Here is a 21620-nt window from a genome sequence, read left to right as displayed (position 1 = left end):
AGAACCGAGAAGACGACAAAGCTATTCGCTGAAATGGTGGTGAAAGATTTGCTGCGCATTAGTTTCAGGGACAGAGAAGGTTTACTTGGTACCTGGCTGTTCCTGCAACATCTGTTCCAGCGGAGTGAATTTATTCCACTAAATGTGAACAGGCTGTGCACTCGGCTCTCATTTGAGCATGTGGACCGCCTTATGTTTTTGAAAAGACATTTGAATGTTTCACCGGTTGTGGTAAATATAATATCCATTTTTTTTTAAATAATATTATTATTTTAGTTTTGAGTTTTAGCCATAGTTAAAATATCTAGGCTATTTGGTCTCTGTTTTATACCTTATAATAGTTGTTTGGTTAAACTTCGTGAACTTTTTTCCTATCTTTTAAAAACTACGTTTCACCGCTGGATCAAAATATGCTGCTAAAGTTATACTTGAAGACAATGTTTTGTAAAAAAAAAAATGCCGTTGAATAAAGTAGCAAAAAAAGAAAAGTATCTTTGTGTGTTCATTTTTAAATCACAGACAAATAATGAAATGGTCTTTATAAAATAAAAATGCACTGGATATATTTGTAGCCTAATTACATTATATTTGTAGAGATGACGGAAATCTAAATTATTTGTTTGTCATAGTTTTTATCTTAAATATATTTTAAATCTCATTCAATTATTTAGCAATAATCAGTGATTTCCATGCTGTTAAATAATATTTAAATAATATTGTGGTTGATCAGAAAGTGCAAATTGAATACAAAATATTAATTAAATATTAAAATACATAAAAAAATAACGATAGTGACACTAATGTGAATTAATTGTACTTTAGTGTTTGTAAAGCACAACCTGATCGAGTTACACTTTCGGTCAAGTTCACATCTGCATCTGCAAATTTTTTTTCAGATAAAAGTTGCAAGAGCTAGTCTACGTCTGATTAATTAACATGAACAATTATATTATGCTGAAATCGCTGCATATCATCGATTCGTTTCATGCTCATATAAGCAATGCCCGATAATGATATTGCTCTTAAATGTTTTATTTTTCTATTATTATTTATATTTTATTACTGATGTTATAATAATGCAGCCAAGCTTTTTTTTTTCGTCATATTTGTGGGCATAATTCAATTCATATGGCTTCGAAAACATGCAGGTTTATGTAAAATAAAACTTAAATTAACAATAAAACTTAATTACAACTATTACACTTAATAACGTAGATGAAAATATAGCACAAATCTGCCATACATTTAAAATGAGAACTTTATAGGAATCTATAGTAAAATCGGTCCTTGCCCATCTTTCAGCGCGCTGTCATGAAAACGCATCAGCGGGAGCTCGCTCTCTCTCTCTCTCTCTCTCTCTCTCTGTCTAACGCATAACTTAGCATCCTGTTGTGCTGATACAAGTTGTAATGTCACGTATGATATGTATCTCAGTTATCTGTTTTATCATAGGATGTGTCATAGAATTAGCTTCCGTTTATTGGTACACTCTTCACCTCATGCAGATATTTCTTGCTCCTTTATTAATAACATTGCTTGATCATAATCATTATCTAACCTATCCTAATCATGTGTTCATGTTTTCATAGACAGATTTTCATGTCAATTTTTTTTTTTCATTTTCATAACAATCTTCAGATTTTTTTCATTATATACATTATGACCATGCCCCGCCCCCCGCATAAGCCCCACCCCCGATTAATCGATTAATCGTTTTTGAAACCTATCGATGATCGAAATGAGAAATTTCCCAAAATGCCCATGCCTAATATAAAGGCTATAAAAAAGCTATAAAAAACAATATCAACTTAATCATTTGAATTCAAGTTCAGCATATGCTGTTGTTTTCCTCACAATCTTTAACATCCATGGAACCTTTTCATTCATTCATTCATTAAAAAAAAAAGATTATTTATAGTGGAAAACATTCTTTAGATTATAAAAATGCTTATTTTAAGATATGTTCTTTGGCATCGCTGCAAAAAAAAAAAAAAAAAAAAAAAATAAAAACAACCTTTTTGGAACATTTCTTTTTAAGAACGCATCATGAAATATTTGTGCAGAAGAAGATTTTCCCAAATAATGTCTAAGACTAAACCCATGCACAGAAGAAAGGGAAGCATTGTGGCTTGATTGTGATTGTGGTTTTATCAGTTAAAATATTGTCAAAAGACAGTGTCTTTTTATTTTATAAAACCATAAAGCAGCATGAATGTAAAACAGACTGACTACAGGCATCTGAATCATAGGGGAAAAGGGGGGATAGGAAAATAAATTCCAATATTGGTTACTTGCACTTGCTCTACTTGCAACAAAATTCTGCTCCACTCATTTCAACTGTGATGCAAGGTGGAATGACTATATTGGTATAGTAAGGTTGTTTTTTTTTTTTTTTTTTTTCTGGTAGAAGGTTTCTATCATCAAGGAACAAATGAATTCCAGAGTGTACCAGAAAAGTGTACAGCTGAATATAAAAGCACCTGTCTGTGATGTAAAACTTCAAAGCTGTGTCAAGCAACATGGCAATCATTCAATATAAAGAAGTATGCTGCCAACAGAGTGACTCAAACAGAGGAAATTTCCCGACATCAATCCTTCCCAGCACTGTTGCGGTACCAGAAGCAGATCAGACGAGCAAGATGTCCAAACAAATGTAACCACTGGCTGAGATTAATACCAAAAACAGAGGTTCAAAAATATCCATATGGGCTATTGGTTATTGGTGTGCACAAATAGTTGAATGTTGGATATGTAACACAATGTGAATTTTAAATGTGGCCGTAAATGCAAGGAATCCATGATGAATCCTCAGCATGCAAACTAAAAGTCAATTATAACTAAATGCACTAGGTGGCGCTATGGAGTGTGTTAACAAGTTTGATCAAAATGATTATTACTTAATAATCTTACAAAATGGAATTACTTTTGATCAAATGTATCAGTCAAACTGAGTTATCATAATATCACCACCACAATGAGAAATCACATGAAATCCAAACACCAGTGGAGAGAGGAAAGACAGCTGTCCATCACTGCATTCATGACTGCAGGTAAGCGCAGCTGTGCCCAGAGTGAGCCGAGAAAAGACCTGATCCGACAGCGCAATGATCTTGAGCCATATGCTTCCTTTAAGTGGTTTAAGAACAGAAATCACAAAGCGCTGTGAGAAACTTTGCCCATCCTTGTGGTGCAGCAGACACAGAAGAGCATAGGTAGTTTGATTGATGTGGAGAGACACAGAGGAGACTGTTGACAACGGAATTGTTAAATAAAGTCTAGGGGTGTAAGGAAATATTGATACACTTGAGTATCGCAATATTTTGTTTGCCGATACTGTATCGATTCTCAAAAATTGAATATTTTAAAAATAAATAAATAAATCATACAAGATTCATGGCAGTTTTTTTTTTTTTTTTTTTTGAGGTTACATCCCAACCACTAGATGGCAGTCTTCATCTCTGAACAACAGTAAGAGTAACAGGAAACACTAGCGTTAGGGAATGCCACTAATGTTAGAATTATTATAACTATTCGCTTCTAGTTATGGAGGATGAAACAATTGTCCCTGTTCCTGGTTCGGCGTACAAAGCTGAAGTGTGCCATCATTTGGGCTTCGTGGTAATGTCCACCGCATCCCGTGGGGGTCGGGTCGAGGTGGGTGGCAGGGTCATTCTCTCATTTTGGGGCCATTGTGCAGTTGGGGCGGTGCCTGTGTCGCGGTTTTGGCAATTTCACGCAGAACATAAATACAAATAGGAAAACCTGTGATATACATTTACATACATACATAAAGGATCCTGCAAGCACTTTAATTTCCAAACACCCCCACCCTTTATTTGTACTGCACAAAATTTGGTTCAATAACATTGGATGTTACAGGGACTGATTATTACAAATGCAGAACGCACTGTGTTCTGGTTAAATAATTTTAATTTACTTATTGCTAAGGTTGGCATATGGTGGTGTGTTCTTACAACATACAGAACTACCAAATTTTGCTAGAAGTTTGATTGCATCATATAATATAATTGCTGTTAATATTGTTCGTCTGTTTGATTACGTCTTTAATTGATTTTTCCGAACATATCTGCCATATGTACATAAACTGACAGTCACCACTGATAAGCGATTACTAAATATAGTAGAAACTTAATTTTCTGTATAGTTGCATTGCAACGATTTTTATTGTAAAAAGCGCTATACAGATAAACTTGAATTGAATTGTGCTCTTAATGAACGCTTTCCTAAAATATATATCCTATTCCTAAAATAAGAAATATCCTAATATATCGCCTTGCTGACTGTATCGCAATGTATCACAATATATCGTATCACAACCCCTGTATCATGATACATAGCACATCACCAGATTCTTGGCAATACACGGCCCTAATAAATTAGTTATTTTTGTTTTATTCACGTACAAAAAGTATTCTCGTCGCTTCATTATATTACGGTTGAACCACTGATATCAGATGGACTATTCTGACGATGCTTTTCATACTTTACTGGACCTTGACAGTGTAACTTATTTAGTAGTCTATTGGACAGTCATAAGCCTCCTGGTTTTCATCCAAAATATCTTACATTGTGTTCCAAAAACAAACAAAGCTTTCACGTATTTGGAATGACATGGGGGTAAGTAATTAATGACAAAATGTTAATTTTTCACATAGTACACGTTTGCAGTCCGCTACTGATCCATGGCTGTTTAGTACACAAACACAACATTTTTTCATTATTTTGATTTTAAATGATGTAAAAAATAAATATACTTTTTTTTTCGGCATTGTGACTCTTCTATCACAGAACAGTAACAATATTCCATAATCATAGACATTAGTTTAAACTCAATAAATATAAACAACGTATTATTCATGCATTTGACTTCTAGGTTTGTATAATTAGGTGCTCAAGCAAACACCACATTTTAACTTAACATTTTAGCCTACTTTTCTTGTTAGGATATTGCCAATATTTAAAATTAAAACACCACTGACAGAAACAGTCGACACTCGTGCCTTTTGCATTTAAATCTTTATTACAAGCAATCCCACAGGTCTTAGTGAACTTAGTTTTTCTGCTTAAATAAAACCATATTTTCTGCTTCCATAAAACATATATTTTGTTGCCTTGTTTATCTAAAGGTGCTCTTTTTCATGTTTTAAACCTAGCCAAAAACTCATGTGTTGCGTGTGAAACACTTTAGGCTTTAATTAGTACACATTTATTGTGAAATGACTGCATTTCCGTGTCAATCCATGTTCATTTTTACCGCAAACAATGCGCAATCACTTTAATTCAGCGCATGCAGCACAGCAAAAATACGTACGTATTTCGTACTTAAATGATCGCTGCACTGCTGCGGACTAACCGCTTCTGGAACGCACTGACGGAACGCAACCGCGTGCAGTGTGAACGCTGGAATCCGTAACCATGGGTGCGTACAAAAATATGTAATGCATACGCACTGCAGATGGAGTATGTGTGAAACAGGCGTTACACTCTGGTCTGGTTTTATTCTGTTAACTCTCAATTACCATTAACTCTCAGTAAATAAAATTATGTTATGTCCTACCCATTTCAGTATTTATTAACCTGTTTCACTAATAAACACATCATATTACCAGAGTAAAACATGTTACGAATGCAGCTTCACGCAAAACAAAAACAACAATTCAAGTCAAACATCATTTCACTTTGTTGAGAGCTGGCTGAAAATAAATCACGTTTTCAATACATCAACCAAATCTGAAGCTAATAGAAATGCTGATTTAAGGTTGTATGCCCTATGGCCATAATTTCATGTTTTTAAAGAAGCATTTATCACATAAGCCAGGTGGCGATATCCTAGTGCTCAAGGCTCTGCGCTGGTGCTGCAAATATTGCAGGTGCAATCGTAGATAGGGGTGACTCGTGAACTGAGTTACTAAAAACCCCACCACCACTTTGCCCTTGAGCCATACAAAGTTTAGCACAAAAATAAGACTTTTGTATTATTTATACTTTACATTTGCATTCTGTTGCCTACATGTTCATTCTCACTCACAAATTATCCCTTAATCATGTCATTTATCAATATTAAGCTTCACTTCACAAACTCATTTTTAGTTGTAATTAAAAAGTAATGGCAATATAACAGCAACTTGTTTGTATAGTTGTGAGCCATAAGTTAGTTCTTATTCAGAACTGTGTCCATTTTTAAAACTACTGGAACCAAAATGGTTGTTATGGCATTAAGGTTTTATTAGTTATTTTTGTTTTTTTTATGGCAAGTGATCATACAGCAAGACCCAAATTATCCAGTTCACCAAAATGAGCAAGTCACTTTAATGAATTGTATAAAAAAAAAAAAAAAAAAATCCAGTTTAAATCAGTTTAATGGTTCACTAAATGGAGCAGTTCTTGGTTTATTCACTAAACTGCAACCAAAGACTCATATGAGCCATTTTTCAGATATCTGTCAAAAGAATCAGTCTCAAACTAATAAGTAAGTCTGTTTGAATCAGTTTCACTCCCACACCAAATAGGTTCTTGCTTTATTTATTGAACCGCAAGTCATTATTTCTGACATGTCCAACTCAAAATGAGCCAAAACATGTCAAAACAAGGCTCACGAGACTAAATAAGTGATATATGAAATATTAAAAGATTCAAAACACAGGAATTGTCAAGTGGATTCAGAAATGAAACCAGAATTTAAAAGTTCCCTTTTGCTAGAAGCGTGTGCTAAGCCATTTAGTCTGTCAAGTAATGTAATGTTCTTCATGACCAAAAATGCAAAACACATGTCAGTCAAACTATAAACCAGTGGCAGTTAAATTTTCGAGCTACAATATGTGAGGAGACTTAACGGAACTACTCAACGTAAGACACAGCTGGAAAAGCACAGGATAAGGAACCGCTCACCGGATCTGTAAGCTCCAGGATGCTGGCACGGTACGTAAGAGGTTTGCAGTCACGCGTGTTGTCTACCAGGCTGCAAGGCAGAAACATTGGGCCCAGGTCATCCCCATCCAGCACATCCACTGTGAGCGTGGTGGTGGCGGTGAGCCGGTCCTTTGGGTTCGGAGCTCGGTCCTGAAGGGAAACACAAACTTTGGACTTAGGGATGGAGTTTGAATCCAACTCCAAAATTCCAAACTTACTCACCAGCCAAATAGACTCTCCAGTCAAAGTCAAAATAACACATTTTACTGACAGAAAATTGGGCATCTCACTTACTTTTCCAACTCTCTCACTTCAAGCCCTGCATTTTTGTGGTTGAATATCTTGTTTAACTTGGAGTGAAACTGGTCACGAAAGGCTGTCTAGGTCTAAAAAAAGTCTACACAAACAAGTCCAAGATACTGATTAAAGGTGTGGTCACATTAGCAAAAGTTTAGTGTAATTTCATGGGTAAATATGGTCAATTATCTGCTGTCAACAGTATAGCAATGTATAAAGAACAGCTCACACATAAGTTACTTTCAAACCAATCAGTTTTCTGTTAGTCAAGGCTACAAATTTGTGTGACCAACTTGAACCAGTTGCAAAATCTGCGTGGGGAAATCTTTCACCCTCACATGAAATTCCCAATCGTGTGGATTACTATTGAAACGGCTGAATTTCACCTATAAAAATTGGCAGATCAACACTAACTATGGCAACACCTATAAACCTTAATAGTAACTCTTGTCGACTATATTCCAAGTTGTTTAAGCCTTCATTTGAGGAGCAGACTGAAATTTAAATCCAACCAGTTCCATTTAGCTGCATTTAATGGCAAACACATGATGACGTGTATAAAGGCATTGTTTCTGAATTGAACACAACACCAAATGAGACATGAGTATCTGGAGGAGATTTCCAGTGAATAACAGCTTCAATTTCAGCCTGTTTCTGATGCAAAGTTTTAATACAACTTCATAAGAAGTAATTTCAGTTATAAACTATTTTTTTTAGTTCTTTTTCAAACCATTTTTGAGTTTGACTGAGTAGATCACCACCTACTTTTGATTTATGGACATAAGCTTGGACACTCTGTCTAACATCTCAGTTTGTGTTCCACAGAAGAAAGAACAAGACATACATGGTCGGAACAACATGTGGTTGAGTAACTCTTTCTTTCTTTTATCTACTGTATCTCTCCTACTGTTTCTCCTCCTCTTACATTGGCCCGAATGATGACCAGGTAGCGTGTGATCTCTTCATAATTCAGCCTCTCTCTCAGAACCACTGATCCAGACAGGGTGAGAGGGATGTCGAATGTCCTGTTTGTGGTCTGTGGAGAAGAAAAGGGTAGGTAAAAAGGGTTTCCCTCACACACTTGCACACAAAGGCTCACGCACTCCCAGCCTCATGAGATATTTATCATCTATCTGCTTCAGTAAGAAGAGAATGCTGACGGGACAAAACTACTTGACTTTCAAAACCTCCTCACCCTGTTTAGCAGTACATGGAGGGACATGGAGACAGGATGCTTCTTGATCGTTTGAAATCAAAAGTGTTTGATGTGTAAATTATGTAAAACTTCAACAAGTGAACATGCAGTAGTAGTCTGGTACACATTTCAGGTTATTCTGGCCAAGAATCACTCCCTTAAACTCGATTATCTTCAGAATATAGTAGAACAAGTGAGTGTGTGGTGTGTGACTTTCATTATTTTGTACTGCGTGTTGAAGCTTTTAGTTAAATCCATATTTGTTGAATAATGTTACTGAAAAAATGGGATTTGAAGTTTTTAGCTCCTCTAACTCCACTTGTGGTACTAATGCTACTCATTAAGAAGCAATAAGAGAATGTCAAAAATTTTCATGTGTAATACAACCATATTCATTTAAATCATTTGATGGAGTAATTTTATTTGCATCCCATGACATTCATTTTATTTGCTTTATTTTATGTGATGAATTTATAGCTGTTTTGTCTGAATATTTTAATGTTGCTGAATTGTGCTATATGATGCTCTGCGATAATCAATGATACACAAAAATTTAGGTTTTGTAAGGTTGTGAAGTAAATCAATTGAAAACACCTGTCAGAAACTCTCTGTACTGCACACTTTTTAGCAAGACCAATGAAGACAACAGAGAAACTATAAACACATACCGGATCTTTAGGGTTGTACTGAATGGTGTATTCGATTTGTCCATTAGGACCATCATCAATGTCAACAGCCCCATTGTTCCCTGTAAAACCTGAGAAGATGGTGGTTCCGACAGGCGTTAGCTGAAAAGGATAAAAACACACATTATGGATTAAAAAAAACAAAACATTTAAGATCTTTAAAACTGCCTCAGTCGGCCGCCCGTCAGTGTGAGTGCGTTTTCATCCTAAGTGATTTCATCATCATGTGCTTGATTCCTGGTGCTGGTAAGTTGGCGGACTAGTTTACGCCTCAAGCGTCTTGACCATTGTGTTGAACAACACTCCCCTGAGGAAGAGTTTGATGGACAATCCCTTGTAAAGTAGTCAGCGCTCGCTCTCTTCTCATTCTGGCTGTCATAACGAGGTCCTGCTGTGGTGCGGCTCCCAGAAGGGCAAGGAAAGAGCGGAAGTAATAGGTACGAGTCTGCTGCGGAAGCTAGAGGCACCTGGGAACTCAGATGTTAGTTCCCGCACCGCCACTCTGACGTTCTGACAAGACATATTAGTGGGGGAAAAAAAGACAAATTCCAGACAACAAAAGAGAGTTAGGACGCTTCAGAGAGCCTTTAAGATGAACACGGCCATCATCAATGTCTGAGGAAAACTCTCCGACTGCTGTCATGAAGAGGTCATGTGTGGATATCGCACTGAGCTATGAACAAAGAACAATTAAACAGCCTGTGATACAAAATTAGCTCCTAGAGCCAACATCCTGAGTGGAGCTGACAGTGTCAAGTAGAGCACAATTGCACCACTATTAGCATATGTTCCAGTACAAGTGCCATATTGTGTGTGAAAGGAACTAACATCACTACATTTATTCAGAAGTGATATGGTAGCTCAGTTGCTTTCAAAACAATAAGATTGTGCTGCACAGCTGCTTTTTTGGCATATTGTTTTTTGTTTGTTTGTTTATTTTCACACAAGTAGCTTGAATGAAAATAGCTTAGTTATTATTTGTTAGCAGCTTGAGGTAGTGACAAAAATTTGTGTCTTATTATTACTTTTTTATCATTATTAGTCTTCTTAATACTTGAGAAAGTGTAACAGCCTACTTGGATCACATTAAGATTAGCCAAATAGGGGGCTGATTCATCAAAATAATAAGCCGTTTTCATACAAAAGCAGTTTATTCAGTGTATTGAAGTATTTTCGCCATTATTCAAAAAGACACCTCTGGCCTTGTTAGGATTTTTTTTTTTTTTTTTAGCTAACCCTGGAGGCTTGCCTTAAAGCAGCTTTGGTAGGGTAAAAAGGGCTAAAGGGACACCTTAAAGGGATAGTTCATCCAAATATTTAAATTCTGTCAGCATTTACTCCAGCCCCATAAGACTTTAAACTTTAACTTCGAAAAACAAATTAAGATATGAATGAAACCCTCTCCTTGAACTGTCACCTTATCGTGGTGGAGAGGTTTGAGTACCCGAATGATCCTGGGAGCTATGTTGTCTGGGGCTATATGCTCCTGGTAGGGTCTCCCAAGGCAAACAGGTCCTTGGTGACGGGCCAGACTAAGAACAGTTCATAAAACCCCTTATGGCAGATTTAAAATCAAGGACCGTGACGTCGCCCGGCATGGCGCAGCCGGGGCCCCACCCTGGAGCCAGGCCCGGGGTTGGGGCCCGTATGCGAGCGCCTGGTGGCCGGGCCTTCCCCCATGGGGTCCGGCCGGGCTTAGCCCGAAGGAGTGACGTGGGGCCGCCCTCCTGTGGGCTCACCACCTGCAGGAGGGAGCGTAAGGGGCCGGTGCATAGAGGATCGGGCGACAGTCGAAGGCGAGACCCCCGACGACCCGATCTCTGGACACGGAATCTGGCTTTAGGGACGTGGAATGTCACCTCGTTGGCGGGGAAGGAGCCTGAGCTTGTGCGGGAGGTCGAGAGGTACCGACTAGAGATAGTCGGGCTCACCTCAACGCACAGCTTGGGCTCTGGAACCACACTTCTTGAGAGAGGCTGGACTCTCTACCACTCTGGAGTTGCCCATGGTGAGAGGCGGAGGGCAGGAGTGGGTTTGCTAATAGCCCCCCAGCTCAGCCGCCATGTGTTGGAGTTTACCCCAGTGAACGAGAGGGTCGCTTCCCTGCGCCTTCGAGTCGGGGATAGGTCTCTCACTGTCGTTTGTGCCTACGGGCCGAACGGCAGTGCGGACTACCCGGCCTTCTTGGAGTCTCTGGGAGGGGTGCTGGAAAGTGCTCCAACTGGAGACTCCGTAGTTCTACTGGGGGACTTCAACGCTCACGTGGGCAGTGACAGTGACACCTGGAGGGGCGTGATTGGGAGGAACGGCCCCCCTGACCTGAATCCGAGCGGTGTTCTGTTATTGGATTTCTGTGCTAACCACGGTTTGTCCATAACGAACACCATGTTCAAGCATAAGGGTGTCCACCAGTGCACGTGGCACCAGGACACCCTTGGCCGGAGGTCGATGATCGACTTTGTGGTCGTGTCATCAGACCTTCGGTCATATGTCTTGGACACTCGGGTGAAGAGAGGGGCGGAGCTGTCAACTGATCACCACCTGGTGGTGAGTTGGATCCGATGGCGGGGGAGGAAGCTGGACAGACTCGGCAGACCCAAACGTACTGTGAGGGTCTGTTGGGAACGTTTGGCCGAGCCCCCTGTCAGAGAGATCTTCAACTCCCACCTCCGGCAGAGCTTCGACCGGATCCCGAGGGAGTCTGGAGATATTGAGTCCGAGTGGACCATGTTCTCCACCTCCATTGTCGCTGCGGCTGCTCGGAGCTGTGGCCGTAAGGTCTCCGGTGCCTGTCGAGGCGGCAATCCCCGAACCCGGTGGTGGACACCGGAAGTAAGGGATGCTGTCAAGCTGAAGAAGGAGTCCTATCGGGCCTGGATGGCTTGTGGGACTCCGGAGGCAGCTGACGGGTACCGGCAGGCCAAGCGGACTGCAGCCCGGGTAGTCGTGGAGGCAAAAACTCGGGCCTGGGAGGAGTTCGGTGAGGCCATGGAGAAGGACTATCGGTTGGCCTCGAAGAGATTCTGGCAAACTGTTCGACGCCTCAGGAGGGGGAAGCAGTGCCCTACCAACACTGTTTACAGTAGAGATGGGCACCTGTTGACCTCAACTGGGGATATCGTCGGGCGGTGGAAGGAATACTTCGAGGATCTTCTCAATCCCACCGACTTGTGTTCCGTTGAGGAAGCAGTGGCTGGGGACTCGGAGGGGCACTCGTCCATCACCCGCGCTGAAGTCATCGAGGTAGTTAAAAAGCTCCTCGGTGGCAAGGCACCGGGGGTGGACGAGATCCGCCCCGAGTACCTCAAGTCTCTGGATGTTGTGGGGCTGTCTTGGCTGGCACGCCTCTGCAACATCGCATGGCGGTTGGGGACAGTACCTCTGGACTGGCAGACCGGGGTGGTGGTCCCTCTTTTCAAGAAGGGGGACCGGAGAGTGTGTTCCAACTATAGGGGGATCACACTTCTCAGCCTCCCTGGAAAAGTCTATGCCAGGGTACTGGAGAGGAGAATTCGGCCGATAGTGGAACCTCGGATCCAGGAGGAACAGTGTGGTTTTCGTCCCGGTCGTGGAACACTGGACCAGCTCTATACCCTTTCCAGGGTGCTGGAGGGTTCATGGGAGTTTGCCCAACCAGTCCACATGTGTTTTGTGGACTTGGAGAAGGCATTCGACCGTGTTCCTCGCGACATCCTGTGGAGGGTGCTCCGGGAGTATGGGGTCGGCGGCTCCCTACTTAGGGCTGTTCGGTCCCTGTACGACCGGAGCAAGAGCTTGGTTCGCATTGCCGGCAGTAAGTCAGACCTGTTCCCGGTGCATGTTGGACTCCGGCAGGGCTGCCCTTTGTCACCGGTTCTGTTCATAATTTTTATGGACAGAATTTCTAGGCGCAGCCAAGGGCCGGAGAGTGTCCGGTTTGGGGACCATACGATTTCGTCGCTGCTTTTTGCGGATGATGTTGTCGTGTTGGCATCCTCAGACCAGGACCTTCAGTGTGCATTGGGACGGTTTGCAGCCGAGTGTGAATCGGCTGGGATGAGAATCAGCACCTCCAAGTCCGAGGCCATGGTTCTCAGTCGGAAAAGGGTGGATTGCCCACTTCAGGTTGGTGGAGAGTTCCTGCCTCAAGTGGAGGAGTTCAGGTATCTTGGAGTCTTGTTCACGAGTGAGGGAAGGATGGAACGTGAGATTGACAGACGGATCGGTGCAGCTTCTGCAGTAATGCGGTCGCTGTACCGGTCTGTCGTTGTGAAGAAGGAGCTGAGCTGTAAGGCAAAGCTCTCGATTTACCGGTCAATCTACGTTCCTACTCTCACCTATGGTCATGAGCTGTGGGTCATGACCGAAAGGACAAGATCCCGGATACAGGCGGCCGAAATGAGCTTTCTCCGTCGGGTGGCTGGGCGCTCCCTTAGAGATAGGGTGAGAAGCTTGGTCACTCGGGAGGAGCTCAGAGTAGAGCCGTTGCTCCTCCACATCGAGAGGAGCCAGCTGAGGTGGCTCGGGCATCTATTTCGGATGCCTCCTGGACGCCTTCCCAGGGAGGTGTTCCAGGCACGTCTCACCGGGAGGAGGCCCCGGGGAAGACCTAGGACACGCTGGAGGGACTATGTCTCCCGGCTGGCCTGGGAACGCCTCGGGGTCCCCCCGGAAGAGCTGGAGGAAGTGGCTAGGGAGAGGGAAGTCTGGGCGTCTCTGCTTAGACTGTTGCCCCCGCGACCCGGCCCCGGATAAGCGGAAGATGATGGATGGATGGATGGATGAAACCTGAGAGCTTTTTGTCCCTCCACTGAAAGTCCAGGCAACCAAAATTTCCAAAAAAAAGGTCATAAAGGTGTTGAACAATTTAATACAAGTCTTTACAGCATATCAACAGATTTAATGAAGGTTTATTTTACTACCAAAATTAGATAGATTAGATTTTTTTTTATTTTATTTTTTTTTTTTTTGGATCAATAAGCTTACAAATACTCCCAGAAAAAAAAAAAAGGTATGAAAGTTTTCACGGGGGTGGAACAATTTAGAAAGACACACCTATATCCTCCGGTATAGTACATACAGGTGTTAGTACCTAGGGTTGTAATGGGGTGGAAAATGTCCGGTACATTTCTGGAATCTCTCCAGAATTTGTGGAAACTTTCCAGGAATTTTTGAATTTTTTTTTTTTTTTTTACATTTTGGACATTTTCTGAAAATTTAAAAAACTTAACTGGAAATGTTCTACCCATCTGCAACTCTGTTAGTACTTTAATTCTACATATTTGTACTTTTTGTAAGGGTACTGCCCCAGTAACAGCTGTTGCATTTTATTTTATTTTATTTTATTTTTTTGAGAGAGAGAAAGAGAGAGAGAGAGAGAGAGTGAAGACTACAACAATTATGACAAAAATGGAGATTAGAACTGAAAACCTCCTTGTTACTGAAAAAAAAGTTTTTATTGACACCAGGCACAGTGAACGCCAGATCCTAGAATGTGCCTAATTTATCTGGTTAAACACTGCCTCCAAAGAAGAATATCAATGCCTAATTCTGTCTAAATATCTCCACTAATTCAAGCATTACATAGCCCTAAACCGGATAGATCAATCCAGCAATAAACATGCCATTGAAGATGGCAAAATATTGTCCATTGCCCAGTTGTGGAAGAACGCGGTCGCTGCATAACCTTCTTTCAGATTCAAATATTAGAATTATAGAATATTATGCGTGAAATTTATTTTTTATGACATTTCAGCTCACGTGAGTAAAACACTGAGCATTTGTTCGCTTCATTTCACAGCAGATTCCTTTGTTAACAAGACACAGGTCGACTCTGGATTTGCAGAGAGACTGATTAAAAAATGCTGTTTTTCCTACAGGAATGGCACAGCACACTTATGTGAGTAAAAAATATCTGTACTATGTGTCACTATTGCTTTGTTAGAGATCGCTTGATATGTCCTGATTATGTGTACATACCTGTAATCATGTTCACGACCCCTTTAATATTACTAACAATGTAAAAGTTTTTCTACAAGTTTAGATCATGTTGATCATTTAGAGGCCTAACAAAATCATATTTCAGATATCATACAATAGGCTTTATAGGACTGAAACATTGATCACCCATCTTGTCCTATCAAGTGATCTCTTGAATCCTGTTTGTTCTCACTAGCGATAGCAAGTAGCAAATCATGATTCTAGGCACTGACATAAATAAAAGCCTCCAAGCAAACATAGTCATGGCTAAAATGGCAAACAACAGCCTTCAGCTTGACGGTATTCACACTGGGGAACAGTCTCTTGTAGCTTACTGTTTAAGACATCAAATCAATCTCAATAGTTGTAGGGCAAAAGGACATTAAGTTAGTGACATTGATCAATGGAAAGTTAATCTGAACTTCTTCTTGCTATAACTTCATGGAATCTGCAGCCAATCAATGAACACACACAACCCTTTAGCCATTTAGAACGGCTTGCAATTCAATCCACATGTCCATCAAATGCTTTTTCCAAAACATTATTATTTACTTCACCGTCTCTCTTAAACTCAGCAGGCTGCTTCAGCACTGTGTGGACTTATATAGTGTGCTCTGCAGTGCTTGTTGACTGATGGACTGAGCTGTGTTAGTCCCCCTTATCTGTGCGTCAGTCAGACGTTTCAAACTCCGGTTGAAATCGATAGTGGGCAATACGGCCTGCCGTTTTTTGAGGCCACTCGAGAGGAGGCTGCTTGCCACTGAAGCTGCTTCCTAATGAGGGAAATCTCTACTGACAGCTCTCCAGGGAACAACTCTCAATTAGCTGAAAGCCACACACTCTCCATGCCGTCTATCTCATGTGAGAAGATCTCTGGAGACCGAGGCAGCATTCCTACAGACCCACCATGACACTACGTGTTGAATGTTCTCGAAAGCTAATCCAAAGTGATGGAAAAAATAAAAATAGAGCTAATGGATTTCCAGAAATGGACGCAGTTTTTAACGGTAAAGATTGAGTCATAGAATACGACGTATCGTGATCGTAATGGCAGGCCCACACAAAATGTGCACCATGAAACTTCACAGAACTGGCATTACTGTCATTCACAAAGTTTTACACAACTTCTGCCCTTTGCATATCTCTTATTTTAGACTAATTAATAATGAATTTGAATCAAGTCACTAATGTTACTTTGACATTTTCCATCCAGCGCTGTCCATATCGTGTCCTTTAGACACATGTAAAATGAAAATTCAGTTTCTCAGGGCTGCAAATATTCATAGCTGTAGCATGTTCATCATAATTAATAGCCTATATGTAGCTAATATTTATTTTTCAGACAGCTCATACAAACCCAACCAGAAATCGCCAATCTATTACTGTATATAGAGGTCTTACTATTTCTCATATAGACGGTATATATATATATATATATATATATATATATATATATATATATATATATATATACCGACAAGTATACCGTAAATGTGTTCAATCAGAGAAGAAAAATATATTTTAATGCTATTTGTAAACTATAAACAACAAACGATGTATTTGTATTTAAAAAGAAAAGTGAAAATACAAGAAAGTGAAAAAGGGAGTGGAAATTTCTGATAATGTGCAAATTAAAGAACTCAGCCAGATAATTTCCATAATGACCCACGCAATCTACCAAGAGCAGCACAAATTAGCATCTGCTTGAAGTTATGCTTTTTTTGGAGCATTAAATATTGGCACAAAGACCTGCAATTTGACGAGCGCAAACATTGAAATGAAATGGAAACCCCTCCAAATGCATATTCAACATAGTTTTTATTAATATAATTAATTTCAATAAATTAATATATAAGTCATATTATGATTCTTATTATTATCATTGTTGAAAATTTGTTTATATTTTAAAGGAAAACACTTAGGATTACTTAATGAATATAAAGTTTAAAAAACAGTGTTTATTTGAAATGTGAAAAAAAAAGAAAAGAAACTTTTACACCACACATTTAAATGGTAGTGCACCACATTTTCCACAAAAAAAGAAACATTAAAATACTGAGAAAAATGACGAACAATACAAAGAAAGTTTCTTGAGCAGCAACGCATGATGTCTGAAAGATCATGTGACACTGAAGACTGAAGTAATGAAGACTCATCATTGCAATCACATAAATAATTGCATTTTAAAAGTCCATTCGAATTGAAAACGGTTCTTTAAAACTGTCAAACATTTCACAGTATTACTGTGATTTGTGATTTGGGAAGCAAAAATAGAGGGGCGGAGTGTATAAAGAAAATTATCAGCCAAAATGTGCATACCGTGCAATGGTGAAATGGGAATTTACGATACAGCCATAACTTATGGTGGAAAAACACAAAAGCTAAATAAGTCACAAAAGGGGACTGGCAGATTTATTCAGTGAGCAACAGCACTTCTGGGGTAATTACACAGCAGTCAAAGGGAGAGAAACGTTAACAACTAATTGTTTCAGCTCCAAAGCCCGCAAGTGCAATTCATTTACCACAAAATAACCCTGTTGTGGATAAACCACCACACTGGCACAATCCACTGATTGAATTCCCAATTACAGCTGGCAAGTGTTCAGTTTTAGCTAAACCAATTCACTTCAGCAAACTTCTAATGACGTATGCTCCAGAATGCCGGTGACATTGATGTACTCCAAAAACTGTAGAAAAGCAACTTGTGAAAAAGTCATTTCAACTACAGAAGACGAACAAAAGAGGGACTGCTAAATAGAAACTCACCTCATTAATCGCTACATAGTAGCGTGGCTGCTGAAAGCGTGGGGTGTTGTCATTTCGATCCCGTACCACTATCCGCACCTCGTGTAGGATCACCGTGCCAACAAGCTCATTAGTACACTGAACCTGCACCACAATGGACTGAATGTAGGAGGGAGGCTGAAAGATAAAAATAAAAAAGACTAATCGAGCAAGTTCATTTGCATGGTGTGCGTTCAGCAGACCGACCGAAAAATGACCATTTGTTTGCAGTCCATTTTGAAGCCCATTACAAAGTGCATGCAGTGAACAACAAATTTCCAAGCAAAAGAGAGCAACTTTTTCTGGCTTTCATAGTTCTGACTGAACCAAAACAAATGACCGGATAACGAGGGTCCAAAAGTATGAGACCACCAGTCGATTTTTATTCATTTATTTATTTTAAGTTTTATTATCAGAATAACAATTTTAAGATGAAAAAAAAAAAAAAAATCCTGCACAAATCCATGTATTATTACCACATTTAAAGGAATAGTTCACCCGAGAATAAAAAAGCAGATATAGAGAAATTCATCAGTACATCACTTGCTCAACAATGGATCCTCTGCACGGAATGGGTGCCGTCAGAATGAAAGTCCAATCAGCTGAATTTTTTTTTTTTTCACAATAATCTACACCACTCCAGTCCATCAATTAATGTCTTTCTGAAGGAAAAGGCTGCAAGCCTCCTTTTTTTTTTTTTTTTTTTTAAGAAACAAATCAATTATTAACTTCAAAGCATTGCTTCTGGCTAAAATGTGAGTCCTCTATCCATAATATTGCTTTCTCTAGATGCACAGATCAAGCAATGTTTACAACCGAAAACAGTCCAAAACTAAAATATGTTGTGTGAGAGGACTGGTTTCATGTGGATTACTTGTGGATTATTATGATATTTTTATCAGCTAATTTGGACTCTCATTCCGACGGCACCCATTCACTGCAGAGGATCCATTGGAGATCAAGTGATGTAATGCTAAATTTCTCCAAATCTGTTCTGAGGAAGAAACAAACTCATCTACTGTATATCTTAGATGGCCTGAGGGTTAGAACATTTTCAACCCATTTTCATTTTTTGTGAACTATTCCTTTAAAGGTGGTGATTTCGGCACCACTAGCATTCAATGGATATATCAGGAATTGCATAGCATTATGATGCCAAATAATTACATCTCGGTCCAGAACTCGTCCGGTGCTGTTGAGATACAGGCATTGCTTGACCGGGTCCAGAATGACCCAGTAGTCGTAGTTGTCCCGTAGAGATAAAGAGATGGTCCTGCCAGGGTCTTGTGCTCTCCCGTTTATCTGCATGTTCTCCACCAGAAGGGTTCCTGTGATAATAACAAACAAACATTTTTATTTTCCAAGAGTTTCATTTTAAAAAGCATTTGTGGCATTTAACTTTAATCATTCCATTAAATTATTGACTAAAGATGGACAATATTCACATTAATTTTATAGCTCTCTACTCTTTTTATCCTTTGTTTAAAAATAAATAATTTTTATCATACTGAAAAAAGGTAAACTGAATGTAATGTTTTCAGATATTTCAGTACATTCATATTTACGAATGCATGAAAATAAATTATAGTTGAAATTTAAATTAATTGCATCTAGTTGGCCCACTTTATTAGGACTTAAAGGGATACTCCACCCCAAAATGTAAATTTTGTCATTAATCACTTACCGCCATGTCGTTCCAAACCCGTAAAATGTTCGTTCGTCTTTAGAACACAATTTAAGATATTTTTGATCAAAATCGGGAGGCTTGAGACAGCGACAAAAATACTTTTTATAAGCGAAGAAAACAAAAATAATGACTTTATTCAACAATTCCTTTGTCAACAGTCTCCTCAGTGTCTCTCCATATTACCATATGCTGCGTGTGCTCTTCTGTTTCAGCCGTGCCACAAGGATGCACTGTTTTCTTTCAAATCAATGCTAAATGCATGTAGAAACAGTGCCTCCTTGTGGCGCGGCTGGTACAGAAGAGCATATTCTGATGATGTCTTTTATACTTTTCTGGACCTTGACACTGTTATTTACTTGCCAATCTATGGGACGGTCACAGACCTCTCGGTTTTCATACAAAATATCTTACATTGTGTTCTGAAGACGAACACAGCTTTTACGGGTTTGGAACATCATGGGGGTAAGTGATAAATGACAAAACTTTCATTTTGGGGTGGAGTATCCCTTTAAGTACATCTTTGTATGTAATTACATAATTACTTCTATTGGTTATAGTGTACTTTTGGGAAACTAAATTTGACATTTAGGATAAATTAAAACATACTTTAATGTCATTTCTCTGAATGATAGAAGCAAACACATATACAGATCTAACTTATTCCAAAGCACACAACAAACAAAAACCATAGCAGAGCAGCATCCAGGTGTTGTTATGTGGGTTTAATGAGAGCACGTCAACTGCAGCAAGTGATTTAAAGCAGCTGATATCATAAGAACACATTGCATGAACTCCACCGACATTCAGTTCACCACGTAGAGCAAATCACACTCACTTCATCCTTTCATTTCAACAGCTGTAGGACATTATTAATTAAAACTATATCTTACAGGAAATTCCACACTGAGTAGTTGTTAAATATTGCTTGATATGCTTGGTTTGTATTGTACAAAATTGTAGACTTTTGTATGAGACTACAACACATAATTATATATAACACATAATTTACAAAGACACATAACCTTGAGCATTTTTACTTTTTCCTTTTTCAGAAATGAAATTTCAGAAATGGGGATAAATTGACAAATTGATATATATATCACACAGGTACACACACACACACACCCACACACATTACCGTTCAAAAGTTTGGGATCAGAACGATTTTTAATGTTTTTTAAAGGAGTTTTTATGCTCATCAAGGCTGCATTTATTTATCTTTTTCATTGTTGCAGACAGTATGTATCCTGTACACTTGAGTGGAAAAATACAAAAGAAAATCACAGTTTGACAACATACTAATGAAGTTCCCCAGCATGCCAATACACCAGAAATGTGTTCTTCTCCAGCGTGTTCTTATCTCCTTCTCAGCATACACTTAAAGCTCTTTCGCACTCTTCCAGGTTGCTCGGAAGCACTTCTCCTTCTGCTATCTGTAAAGCCATGTCTCTCAGCATACGGCCATATGGTTTTCTATGTCACACCGATGAGTAATGAACATGTTCTTTGTGAGCACCGGGACAATCTCAGGAAGCGGCACGCCATTCCCTCTCTCAACTGTCTCAAACAGTGGTTCGCCCGGTCATGGACGTCCCTTGGCAGCTGGTTTGCAGCAGACCGGGGTCCTTGCAAGCTGGCAACACCTGTGCAAGCTGGGTGATACTTGACACAGAATGCTGAGTTGTCTGCTCACACGTCAATGTGCGTCTTCCTCCTTTCTTTCAGTGTTCTCACTGTTCTCTACACAGGGTTCAGTTGCATCCATCCAGCTCTATCATTCCCAGCCTGCCCAAGCAACTTCCTGTGTTCTTCTGTACTGCAGTGGTGTAAAGAGACTCTCTGGGCACAGGAAATCTGACATCCTGTGAATGTTTTATCACTCACACAGATAACGGTATAAAAAAGAAATATACTGCACATTTGTTCCCATTACCTCAGCTGAGAGACCAAATGGTAGTTTTAACAGCTATTCTTGCTAAGCAGAGCTGGGCTGTCACCCTGATATTAAAGACTATGAATATTATTCATACTCAGGACGTAGGGGTGGCTTCACCGTTGATATGGACATTTAAAAATCAGTCAA

At 39.7% G+C, this 21620-nt stretch overlaps 1 protein-coding gene across 1 annotated transcript in view; it reads right to left on the bottom strand.

Moving 5' to 3' along the window:
- LOC113056339 (protocadherin-15-like) overlaps positions 1 to 21620 on the bottom strand; it is a 197242-nt gene that overhangs the window by 126685 nt on the left and 48937 nt on the right. Inside the window, exons 5-9 of the mRNA XM_026223068.1 lie at positions 19018 to 19178; positions 17833 to 17988; positions 9091 to 9210; positions 8153 to 8263; positions 6910 to 7080 (exon numbers count right to left, since the gene is read on the bottom strand). Coding sequence (XP_026078853.1) covers positions 6910 to 7080; positions 8153 to 8263; positions 9091 to 9210; positions 17833 to 17988; positions 19018 to 19178 — 719 coding nt within the window. The remainder of the gene's footprint in view (positions 1 to 6909; positions 7081 to 8152; positions 8264 to 9090; positions 9211 to 17832; positions 17989 to 19017; positions 19179 to 21620) is intronic.

This window comes from Carassius auratus, chromosome 37 (genome assembly GCF_003368295.1).
Source record: "Carassius auratus strain Wakin chromosome 37, ASM336829v1, whole genome shotgun sequence".
In the NCBI taxonomy this organism is placed as follows: domain Eukaryota; kingdom Metazoa; phylum Chordata; class Actinopteri; order Cypriniformes; family Cyprinidae; genus Carassius; species Carassius auratus.
Note: the sequence above shows the minus strand (reverse complement) of the source record. Positions and strands in the feature narration are given on the sequence as shown.